The following is a 12611-nucleotide window of genomic DNA, read 5'->3' as shown; positions in this document are numbered from 1 at the left end:
TCTGCCTGCTACAGCGTGAAAGCGGAGCTGGGCTGCAGGTCCCTCAGCAGACCCAAGGACCCCGGGGGTACCTCCATTGCACTGGCTTGTGACAACGGCCCCAGGGTCCCCCCCAGCTGCTGGGTCAAATTCCTCCCTGGTGTAAGCTCCCGGGTCTCCTTGGGCAGCCCTGCTCCCCTCCCTGGCCCAGTGATTATCCAGTAAGCTGCTCATGTCAGCTCACTTTTTATAAAAGCATCTCTAGATTTCAGCCCAGGGTTTATTTATTGAGTTTCTCTGAACTTTTCCTTTCTCCTTCCCTCCTGCCAAGGCCTGGAGATGGTACGAGCCCTGGAAGTAAATAGAAAATGCCAAGCTTAGTTTTTTTGGGTCACTGTAAACTACACACTTATCTGCTTCCAGAACGCATAAGCCCCAGGATGTCATCTCAGGTCAACACAGAAGGATAAGGACTAGAAAGGTGGTTTTGGCTGTAGATATGTATAAATCAAGATCATGTACGGGAAGTATATTTTTGTATTCAAGCAGCCTTTTTTTCATCTGGGAGCCCTCTTCCTTTTTCCTTAAAGGGTCCATATTCTTCTGGCAACAAAGATCGTTCTAGATCTCTGGGCTTTTAGACTCTGCCCAGCAGCCTATCATAAGAAAGCACAAATCTACTAAACAGTAAAATGAGGGATTATTTCCACTCATCTGTTGACAGACATTTCTCCAAATTGGATCAAATGATTAAAGGTATTAGAATGACGTCTTGTAGATCCAGATCAAACCATTTGAAACCTTGAGACCATTTCTCCTTTGCTTGGAAGGAACCACCAGAAATAGTTGTAGGTGCTAATTGCCCATTATTCTCACTAATGTGAAATTGTTAATTGGGATATTTGAATATTTTACTTGTTTGAATCCTAACCGGAGGAGCTCAAGATGGAAGGACTGTGCAGTGGCTCGCTTCCCACCGTGCTGTTCGGGGTCTCTTCCAACGCCTGAATGGTTCTTTCTCAAGTCGCTTACGCCGAGAAGAGGGGTCCAGGCTGCGAAATCTTCCAACATCTTGCATTGCGAAGATGGCACTGCTGAAAGTCAAATTCAATCAGAAGAAACGGGTAAAACTAGCGCAGGGACTATGGCTCATGAACTGGTTTTCGGTGTTTGCTGGAATCCTTGTTTTTAGCATGGGATTGTTCCTCAAAATTGAACTCCGGAAGCGAAGCGAAGTGATGGACAATTCTGAAAGCCACTTTGTGCCCAATACTTTGATATTGATGGGTATATTATCCTGCGCCTTCAATGGTTTTGCTGGCAAAATTTGTTACGATTCTCTGGATCCCGCTAAGTTTGCCAAGTGGAAGCCTTTGCTGAAACCTTACCTGGCACTATGTTTCTTCTTTAACATACTCATTTTCTTCACTGCTCTGATTTGCTTTCTCATGCGGGGCTCTCTGGAGAGCACACTGGCCCAGGGGCTCAAGAATGGCATGAAGTTCTACCGGGACACAGACACCCCTGGAAGATGCTTCATGAAGAAGACCATTGACATGCTCCAAATTGAGTTCAAATGCTGTGGGAACAGCGGCTTCAAAGATTGGTTCGAAATTCAGTGGATCAGCAACAGATATCTGGACTTCAGCTCCAAAGAAGTGAAAGAGTAAGTGACTTAGTGGGGTTGGTATTGCGTAGTATTGTTATTTGATCAGTAGTATACTAAAGAAAAGTACATCCCAACAGGCACTGACTGGAGAGGGTTCTTGGCTCTTGCTTAATAAGCATCCCAAACAATCAGCTAGATTGCTTCCTCCCATGACAAATTCCTCTAGCGTTATCCAGAACATAAAATGTAAAGCACTAAAATACAATTCTCACTCTTACTCAGTCTGATGTAAACAGACTTAAAATAATATTTTTTACCGTCTTTTACCTCTTTATAAAGCCATTACATTGAGCCACACATACGTAATCCCAAAATCAACAGGAAAGTATCAGAACTTCGCTACTACTAAAGCGGATTGCAATATGATTTACTAAGTTCCTAAAAAAAGACTTCCCTGGATATATACTGTTGATACCACTTTTAAAACTCCACTTTAGATATTGGCAATTAATCAGTCTCATGGAAACAAATAGAAACAGTAACGCTTTACTAATACCATGTGTTTAAAATCCTTAAGATTTAGAATTTTATTTGTATATTCACTTAATGGATTGCTTCAGTGCTGTGAAAATATTGAGTGTCAACACTTGTTGACTTTCCTAGCTTTACACAGTGTCCCTTGTAGCCAAATGCATTTTAACTTCTCTCCTGTATAAAAACATGTTCAATATATATACTTGTGCTTATTTTTTTTAAACCTCACATGAAAACAGCACTAGTTTCCTCTATACAAACCAGAACAGATTGTTGACCAGAAACACCTTAATGGCTCTGATGTCAGAGCCCAAAGAGGCAGTAATCTCAAAATCAGGTTAGGTGCAGTAAGCGCAAGTAAAAAATAAACATGAGAACAAATGAATTTTTGAAATTAAAACATAAACATTGAGCATAAATGTCCACAACCTTTTAAAAAATCAAGCGTCAGGGGAAGAGATCATTATTCAGAGTTCTTTGGGAACATCATTCGTTAACGTTCATACTCTGTGGTTGCACAAAGGGTCTTGTAAACTGGAAGCAATCTGCCTTCTAAATATACTGCCTACGCAAAAAATGTCTGAAGTAATTTTGAAAAGAGCTTTGTGTATCTCTTGGGATCCCTGCCTGACTCTGTAAATGGTATTTCACTTGTGTCTCTCTCTGCATGTTGTTTTGACTTGTTGGGTGGTCTGGTTGTTTTTGCAGTTCTCAACTAGGACTTCATAGTGAAAACTGTTACAAGCTTAACCTATTGCACTGCAGGGTTATAACAAATACATTTGCTATTTAATAAGGGAGTATTTGCATTGCAAAGGTATGCCCATGGGTATAAATAACTACTTGAAAACATAGTAATTTCACGTTGCCAGCATTATATGGAGATGTGAGAGCTGTAACTTAATCCAGCAGCAGTGGAAGAGCAAAGCACAGAGGGAAAACAAGGTTATATTGTCCTTAATAAATGATGTTTTGTTTGGGACTGAGACTCAGGGCAATTTCTTTGTACTACTCAGGCAGGAAATAGGGCATTAAAAATCCACAAATGGATGTTAATGAGTGAATTCAAGATTTGAACTACGCGGTGGTGCACAATCTCTGCTCACATTCCTGGTGGGATATTCTGCCCCTTTTAAGTCAATAGCAAGTTCTCCTTAATTCTGGGGAAGCTGGGAGCCTGTCCCCTGCAACGTGATTTTTATATTATTTGTAGAGCGAAGGCCTGATCCAATCTCTCTGAAACTGGTGGAGCATTTACACATCAATGGGAATTAGACCCAAGTCAGAGCACACTTTACATCTAGAGATAAAACCTCAACTGCGTTTGATATATTTAGGTCATGACTGGTAAGTGGAATTTTGCTTCCCCAGGCTGCTGCAATCACCTCTCTCTCTATGGCACAACTTTAAAATATCCATATAGAAAGCTGCAAGCAAGACTCAGATTTTTTTCACCTTTCTAGATCACTGGGTCTCTCCATTCTGTCGTTTTCTAAGCGAAATGGCATTTGTTAGAGTTGCAGTCCTCTTATTATAGTCTTTCTTTGCAGTGCCCGTGGAATTATTTGCCTTCTAAGTATCTCTCACCTAAACATCTCATAAGGTACCAGACTAAATGGCTGTTTATGGAGAGCAACCACAGTCTCAAATGAACAATAGTTGGGGAGCTCTGCAGGGACTTCAGAAGTTTTTCAACATCCTGTTGCTGAAAACCATTTCATGTTTTAAGTACTGGCTACCTTCCCAAGCAAAGAATAAATGCATAACCCCTTCCTGAAGCTATTATCATCACCAAAGAAAAGCTATTAGCTTTGTTGGATCAATGGTCTAGCTGGATATGGTGGGTCCTAAGGCTGTTGTGGGTCCTTTTCCAAGCTCAGGTCACCTCCAGCGTCTCCCTTCCACCCTAACTATGCTGTGATCACTCTTTTCTGACCGCCCGTCCTGAAATTTCTTTCTGCCATTTACTTTTCTTAAAAATTAATGTCTTTGCAGTGACCCAAGCGGGTGCATTTCCATCATGAAAAGTTAATTATAGACTCAGTGTAGCCTTGACATAGAAAAGGATTTCAGAGAGGAAAAACACCCGGGACAAATGCCACTATATGAACAGGGAATGCGGAGAAATGCCATGGCCAGGAGGCATGGTGGTAAATCTGCGTTGCCTTTGCTTTCCTTTCTTGTTCCAGTATATCTTTATATGTGCATGCGTGTGTGTATTCATGCTTCCTTCTGCCCTTGCCTATAGTCGGATCAAAAGCAACGTGGACGGAAGGTACTTGGTGGATGGCGTCCCTTTCAGCTGCTGCAACCCCAGCTCCCCGAGACCCTGCATCCAGTACCAGGTCACCAACAACTCAGCTCACTACAGCTACGACTACCAAACGGAGGAGCTCAACCTCTGGCGCCGTGGCTGCCGGGAAGCCCTCCTGCACTACTACAGCAGCATGATGAGCTCCATGGGCGCCGTTGTCCTCCTCGTCTGGCTTTTTGAGGTAACCCTCACCCCTCAGCCCTCCTTTGCTGAAGCGCCAGCTCCAGAGGGGCAGAGCATTTTTCAGTGCAGTCTTTCGAGTTAAAGATCAGATCTATTTAAATCATCCGCTGCCATTTTTCAGCTGAAAAAATGTCTCATATTGAACAACTGCACAAGGCCTGAAAGGTCCCAGGCTGGAGACACAGCTGGGAAGTATGGGGTGGGTGTTAGATTACAGACCCCCCCCTTCAGAGTATGGGGCCAGAGCCTCGAGTGTCCCACAGCAAGAGGGAAAAAGGGACCGGTTTTCTGCCAAATGCAGGGTGCTGAGCAGGGAAGAGTGTGCGAGGGCTCAGCTGTCGAGATACATTCATTTTATGTATGTTGCCATTAGTGGGGAATGAAAAGTACACAAAGAAGTACATCAGAAAGAGGTGGCAGTAATTTGTGGGACAGAAAGTGCAATTAAAGGGTTTATGTGCTGACGAAAATAGGACCCAGAGCCATGTGCAGTGTCCAGCTTCAGAGCAGCATTTGCTTTAAGGTCCTTCACCAGCTCAACCAATGTTTTTGGTCACAAGAAGTGGTTTAGGTGAAGCAGATGGATTAATTTTATTTGATTCTGCTTCCCGAAACCACCATGTATATGCAAACAGGTGCCAATACTGCCCAGTGCAGATTTTTGTGGGCACCATAACCCAAAGTGCAGCTTTGCTGCTAAAATACTGTTCATTCAATGTGAGGAAAACACATCCTTCTGCCTCTGGGCGATGGCCAGTTTTCTAGCTGGGATGTTTAATTGATACTAACATGCAGGGAGCATGGGCTGGCGGTGGCACGAGGGCTGGCGCGTGAGGTGCTGGATGCGGAGGTAGGGCAGGACCGGATGGCAAACGAGGAGGGCATAGCTCACTCTGTGACATGGAGTGCAGCGGATCCTTTCTAACCCTTGAAATGACTGCTGCAAATGGCATTCCCTATTTTAAATGATTCAGTGGGCTTTTAAAAAATGTAGATAAATGCAAATTAAAAAAAGATGTATTATATTTTGATACAAGCACTGGCCTACACCCTTCCAGGAGTGAAGATGCTTTTTAGAAAATAAACACCTACCAAAATAATCTATGAGAAAAAAATATCATAAAGTTACTTCATGTTGTGTTATTTTAAAAATAACTACTCTGCACGGCAAAGAAATGTACTACCCTCTTGTAGCGCTGTTATTGTGTTACGAGAAGGTTGTGTCTCAGCCAAGATTCAAATGAAGAGTTCTTGAAGAAAGGGGAATTTCAGCTGTATATGAAAATCAGAAGGAAATTAAAAAACTCAGGGGGGAAAATGCACAGAAATACTAATGCCAGCTGTGAAAAATCATGACTAGGAACCCGTAACATACCTTTTCTGACTTGTAGGAGATTAGTGACAGTGATACATTAACATTAATAGCAGTGATTAAAATGCAGTATTTTATTTCTAACTCTTCAAAGTACACCCAGGTATTTTTTTCAACCTGTGGCATAAATGAGAAATATGATCTCTTTTTTTCTTCCTCTTTTTCAAAATATAAGGTGAGATTTTTTTCAGGAAATCAGAGGACTCTTGGGACAAAGCTTTAAAGAACTATCACAATCCTGGGTTATATTTATTGGCCCTCCTGAATATTTATGACTTGCCTGATACGCTACCATAAAGGGTCCAGATTTGGGTCTCAAACTCCCTCCGCTTTTAAGGCAAACATTGAAGAGAGGAAGCAAACCAAGAAGCAGGCATTAATTTAGTCTCCCTTGAAATATAACCACTTTCTTTAAATTCCAGTCAAGGTAGGAAACAGTTTTATACTGAGTCGGAGCGCAGCCGAGGTCCCGACTCCTGCCCAAGGTCAGATGTTGGTCTGAGCAGGGTGCGACCCAGCGGGCAGTTAACATGCTGGCTCTGCGCTTCTCATTTTCCCTTTGACTGACCTGCTGAGGAGTTACAGAAAAGTGCAAAAACAAAGGAGCATCCTGGTTTGCTTTGCGCCTGGAGCTGCTGAGAACTCAAGCCAAGCGGCACGGCCACAACACCCCCCAGCAAAGCCCTTCTGGGGGCTGGCGGATGACTCTTCCAGCTGGGTTGGTGGTACTGAGGTGTGGGAAGGAGGATGGAGCATGGAGGGAAACACTAATCATAGTTGTTACTTTGAGCTGTAGAAAAACATAACATGCCAAATGGGTGTAGGGACCTCAGGGAAAGCCATTGAGGTTTAATGTTTCTATATTAGGTGCAAGGAAGAATCAACCTATTTTGAATTATCAAAACTTCTATTTGAAAAAAAGGTAGCATGTCATATTTTCTGGAAATATATTATTATCCACATGCTGCTTTTACTAGCAAAAGCTGTAGGCTTCCCATGAGTGACAAGTGGTCATGAGGGTGACAAAAAAAGATCACACCCTGCTCTAGCTAAGCCGCCTCAGGCTAAACCCTGGCAAACAGATGGGCTTCCCTGCCGAAGGTCAAGCAGAGCAAGCCTGACTGTCTTCTTGATCTGCCTCAGCCAGCAAAGAGGAAACGGGGGGTTCAAGGATGCCCTGAATAGAGCATTTCAGAAGGAAGGGAGGGCAGTAGCTGGTTCCTGCGATGCCCCAGGTCCTTCACCTGTATAAACATGTGGCTCTCAATAGGTCACAGCTACTGCAATGACCAAAACCCTGACATTTGTCTCACATGTGGTGCCACAGAGGGAGCCCAGCACTGAGCTCCAGGAGGTGGGAACCCAGGAGAGCGATGAAACAGGAGCCGGAGGTGCGTTGCACATCACGCACCGGAGAGTAAACTCTCTGGTGCATTGAATACTAGGAGTGAACTCCTGATAATCTTCAAAACCAGCCCGCAGGCAGCAGGGACCCTCCAGAAGGACACGTTGTACTCTGCTGGCACAGATCGAGGGGCTGAGCATGCTGCAGTGCAGGGGGATGCCCATACCTAGCTGTGGAGAAACACTATGGCCTTGTTCTTCCTGCCACTTTAAAGCTGCTGTAAAATGATGAGAGTTCTCATGACAGTTTGTCTACTGACCAGGGGAAATTGTCACTCAGCGAGACTCGGCTAGCTTTGGGATCCTGATACCCAGGTCTTCTCTGCTGGACTGTGATTAAGCACAGGTGTACGGCTCGGAGTCACAGACTGGTTGGGGTTGGAAGGGACTCTGAGGTCATCTTGTCCACAGGCCCCTGCTCAAGCAGGGCCACCTGGAGCAGGTGGCTTCTGAATATCTCCAAAGAGATACAACACTTCTCTGGGCAACCTGTGCCAGTGCTCAGTCACCCTCACAGTGAAAAAGTGTTTCCTGACATTCAGACAGAAGTTCCTGCGTTTCAGTTTGTGCCCATGGCCTCTTGTTCTACCACTGGGCATCACTGAAAAGAGCCTGGCTCCATCTTCTTTTCACCATCCCTTCAGGTGTTTGCACACATCTATGAGATCCCCTCTGAGCCTTCTCTTCTCCAGGCTAAACATTCCCAGCTCTCTCAGCCTCTTCACACAGGAGAGGAGCTCCAGTCACTTCATCATTGCAGCAGCCCTTCGTTGGACGCCCTCCAGTACGCGCACATCTCTCTGGTACCAAGGCGCCCAGAGCTGGACACAGCACTCCAGCTGTGGCCTCACCGGTGCGGAGTAGAGGAGAAAGATCACCTCCCTCGACCTGCTGGCAATACTTTGGCTAATGCAGCCCAGGATACCATTTGCCGCCTTTGCCGCAAGGGCACATTGCTGGCTCATGTTCAACTTGGTGTCCACCACAACCCCAAGGCCCTTTACTGCCAAGCTGCTTTCTGCCAGTCACTCCCAGCATATACTGGTGCATGGGGTTGTTCCTCCACTGGTGCAGGACTTCAGCAGAAATGATGGTCCAAGGCTCTATGCTATCATACAGGAGACAGACTAATTTACCAGACAGTTGTCTCCAGCATCCTGGACTCTCCTCTCATCTGGCAGAGAAGGCAGGCTCGAGTCAGTGGAAGTGGTGAAAGCCCAAACATTTTGCACTGCTTTTAGGAAATCTCAACCCCAAGGACCCAAAATCTTTCTGAGCAAGATTTTTAAAAATATGAAGTCTTAAACTGAGAGAAAATGTCACAGAATCTCATCTGAGGGCAGGTCAGCTGCTCCGTTCTGCACAAACACCTTCCTTTTTTAAAGCATGACCATATTTAGTGACTTAAAGCCATCCAGGAAGCCTGTAAGTACAGCTAATTTTGCTGTCAAATAGCAGGACTTAGTAAGTCCCTCACAAAAAAAAGCTCCTGCTGACATGCAGTGAGGTAGCACAAGTAGAGTGCAACATGGAGGCCATCTTTTGCATCCAGTCCTATTAATCTTTACTTGCAATAGCCATTAATATGAAAGATACTAGTCTTGTGACTGAAAGCAGCAAAACTGAGGCTCAGATAGAAAGGAAGATGTCAAAGGCTTTAAATCCAAGACTAGTGTGATGTGATCTGTCACTTCTTGTGACTTCTATAGAATACTGTTTCAACTGATTTAAGTCATCATGGCATTGGGTAGATCCACAACAAAATGAGACTATTTCCAGATTCAGAGCCATCAGAAACTTCTTTGAGGACCAAGGCGTTGTGAGTCATGCATTCTAATGTTGAACAGGATGAAAATTTGGCTTTGGATATGGAAGTATTTGATAAAGCTTGTTTGTTTGACCAATGTTTTTCCCTCTCTGGTCTTCAGTGAAGGCAGAGAAACGTGAACATCTGAAAATTTTGGAAGTAACCAATGGTAGCTTTAGTCTTCCAAGAGTTTGAAGACCCTGATCATACACAAGCAGGATGACCAGGGTAGATAGGCTAATGAATGGTCCACAGAAGCACGCACTTGAGCAGTCCCATAAATCCAAAAGCCAGATGTGAATTTTGCCATTGGCCATGCAATGTGGCTGAATCTCAACTTCAAATCTGCCCAGCTACCCGATGCTATAATCCTGCAGGACAGTTTGCAAGCTTCCTCCATCTCTAGTTCAAAAACCTCAACAGAGATCAGCACCTTGCAGGTCCAGGGCAGCTCTCCATTGGTCTCAGCTGTGCCACCAGGTAAGCAACATGCAAGAATGCCGACCTCTTTAGCCATTAGGGTTTAGGAGGACCAGAGGCAATCACTTCCTTGAGAATTTGGATAGGATAACAGAGGCATTGTACTTCCCTTACAGAACAAATCCTACTAGGTCCTTAACCTTGTCCAATGTCTCAATCTAAGCTTTACCAAGCCCACAAAAGACTGAACTAGTCTTACTGCTGCCCCATCCTGACCACCTGCTCTACTACCTCATCAAGCTGGCTCTTCTGGGCGCTGCCTTTTCTTTCTTTCTCTACTTCACAGATCAATCACTTTCCTTCATAAGCACCACAACAGTGGAAGTCAGATTGTTCTGAATGGTGTTAGAAGGCAGAAGACCAGCTAAAAAACATTCTTTCTGTCTGGAGGCAGGTTTGGGGTGTTGCCAGCATCAGGGGTGTTATACCAGCATAATACAGTAGAAGAAGTCTCAGGGCTTTTGGGACTGGTAAATAGTTTATTAAAAATACAACTTTGTTTCAGATGGAACCAGTGAGAGGTACAGATCACCTGCTGGTTTGGTTTCCTTATTTGCACATACCTATATAAAAACAAAACTAGAATTTGAAGTAGACAAGCCAATGGCTCAAATCCCAATGCTGCTCTGCTCTGCACAGATGCTGATTCATGAATATCTGCTCAATCAGATCAATATACCTGCCAAACATACTAAGGTCAATGTGAAGTAAAAATTTTTAGATTTAAAATTAAGTGGACAGTGGCAGAGGATGTTGTTGCACATATAAACAGCTTCACGGACATCTAGTGCACAGGAGTACGTGGAAAGCCCCTTTGTGTACATGGCCACACAGAGCTGCTCTTTTGCAGCAGCCAGCACGTACTTTCTTCATAAGCTGATGCATCCACTCATTGTTTATCAACTGTCACACTTCCCATGCTGCTCACTGATTTCAGACTTCCACCCTCTCCTTTCCTACTTGTGAAGGGACATTGTCCTCCTGCCAGCTCCCCCTCACTCCTCCTGGCCCTCTCAAGGGGGAAGGCTGCTCAGGATCTCCTCTCGTGTGGAAGATTCCCGCAGCCCTTAAGCTGTATCTGTTTGGTGCCTTTGGCATTTTCCTCACGCTGCCAGACCGGGCTGTTGATAGCGGAGGACAGTGAAGATGTGGACAAGGGTATAAAGGTTTGCCTGATGCTCTCTGTCTTTTCTATTGCATGGCACAGATGTCTGTGATGGTTGGCTTGCGTCTTCTGCAAACCTCTCTGGAAAGCCTTGCAAATCCCGAAGACCCTGAATGTGAAAGTGAAGGGTGGATCCTGGAGAACAGCCTGAAGGACACTTTGAAATCCACGCTGGAGAGTTTGAAAAAGATTGGTAAGTTCAACCAGGTGGAAGCAGATGCCGAAGGGGCCGAAGGAGAGGAAGGCGGGAAGACACCAGCCATCACAACGGTCAGTTGAGCTTCTAATTGATGTGGACTTTTTATCAGGAAAGAATAACAAAAACTGAGAATTGTGAATATCTATGTTTTAAAAGCTATGTATCAACCATCAGAATACACATTTCTACACATGCTTTTTTTGTATATGGGCGTATACAACATAGTGCATCTTGGGATAATACATTTATCCACAATGTGAATACACCATATTCATATCTTCCTGGGGAAACAGCCCCACTAGGACTTGCAATATTCATGTGTTCCCTTATTAGGGACAGTTAGTTTAAAAAAAAAAAAAAAAAAGAAAAGAAAAATTGCTGGCATCACATGGTGATCCATTCCATGTTATTTTGAAATTAAAAGTGGAATTTGAAAAGTCAATATTTTTTGCGCAAGTTGTTTTATCAGCATATTTTATATACTTTTAATGACAAACAGATTGGTATTCTGGGGAGTAACATGTTAGAAGTCAAAGGAAGAAGGATTTCCAGAATTGTATATAACTTAGTATACAGGGATTTTGACAAATGTCTCATATAATGTGATTTTTGTTAATGTGCTAAGCAATGGTATTTTCTGCTGTATTCTTAAGATGTACATAGAACAAAATGCAAACTTATGCTGAGAATGTATGTACTAAGCAAAAATTGTAATTTAATGAAACAGCACAAGTATCATGAAAACAACATTAAGGTAAGATTTACAGGTTTTGTTTCTCAGGGTTTTTTTCCGCCTGTATACCTTGAATAAGTGCGTTGCAGACTTATGCTTCACCTTGTATTTAAACAAGCAGAAGCTTAGAAGATTCCTCTTGCAGTGGGTGGAATCAATGCTATGAGCATGTGCCAGTTACAGTTATTCTGGACATTTAAAAAAGTATGTAATCTCATAGCTTGCACCAGAATATTCAAGCCCAACTATTTTTAAAACAGGAAAAAAACCCAACAAACCAAAACAAAAAGGCTACTTAGAACTAACACTTTAAATGTTTTCCAGCATCCTAGCAAATGCATACCATTCATCTGCAAGTATGTCAAGCCTCAAACTTTGAAGCCAGGGAAAAGTAAGTGTAAATCAGGCCCCAGTGTGCAAATTTTACAAGTTTTGTTTTTCTTTATCAGTGACAGGGTACCCTTCGTTATATCTTTTAAGTCAAAGGGAAGGCACATTTTGCATATGCTGCATCTCTCCCAACGTACTGCCATAGCTGCAGGACCTTGTTCTCATCTAACAAAGTGGGAATAACACATGAAAAAAAGAGTTTGCTGTGGTGCGTGGCCTCTAGTAAGGGAACAGAGCATCATATTGAGTTTATCTGCAGCTGCTAGATAATTTCAACTAAAGGGGAAGAAACCCGAGAGAGCAAGCCCCAACCTCCTGCACAAACGATTGCAGACATCTCAGTCCCTCAGCTACAAGCCAGGCACCACACTTATTTTTACCCTGGCTGTGCAAAACCTCTACTTCTCCATGGTGTACCTGGGAGAGTTTTCCCAGCGAGTCC

General features: G+C 43.7%; 1 protein-coding gene across 1 annotated transcript; it reads left to right on the top strand.

The window, feature by feature from the left end:
- Window positions 1-761: 761 nt before the first annotated feature.
- On the top strand, window positions 762-11821 carry PRPH2 (peripherin 2 (retinal degeneration, slow)). Its single transcript, XM_009707446.1, has 3 exons — window positions 762-1645; window positions 4371-4617; window positions 10890-11821. The coding sequence occupies exons 1-3, from the start codon at window positions 1065-1067 to the stop codon at window positions 11124-11126; spliced, it is 1065 nt and encodes a 354-aa protein (XP_009705748.1). The 5' UTR covers window positions 762-1064; the 3' UTR covers window positions 11127-11821.
- Window positions 11822-12611: the final 790 nt, after the last annotated feature.

The sequence above is a fragment of the Cariama cristata genome, unplaced genomic scaffold (genome assembly GCF_000690535.1).
Source record: "Cariama cristata isolate BGI_N322 unplaced genomic scaffold, ASM69053v1 scaffold9919, whole genome shotgun sequence".
NCBI lineage: Eukaryota > Metazoa > Chordata > Aves > Cariamiformes > Cariamidae > Cariama > Cariama cristata.
Note: the sequence above shows the minus strand (reverse complement) of the source record. Positions and strands in the feature narration are given on the sequence as shown.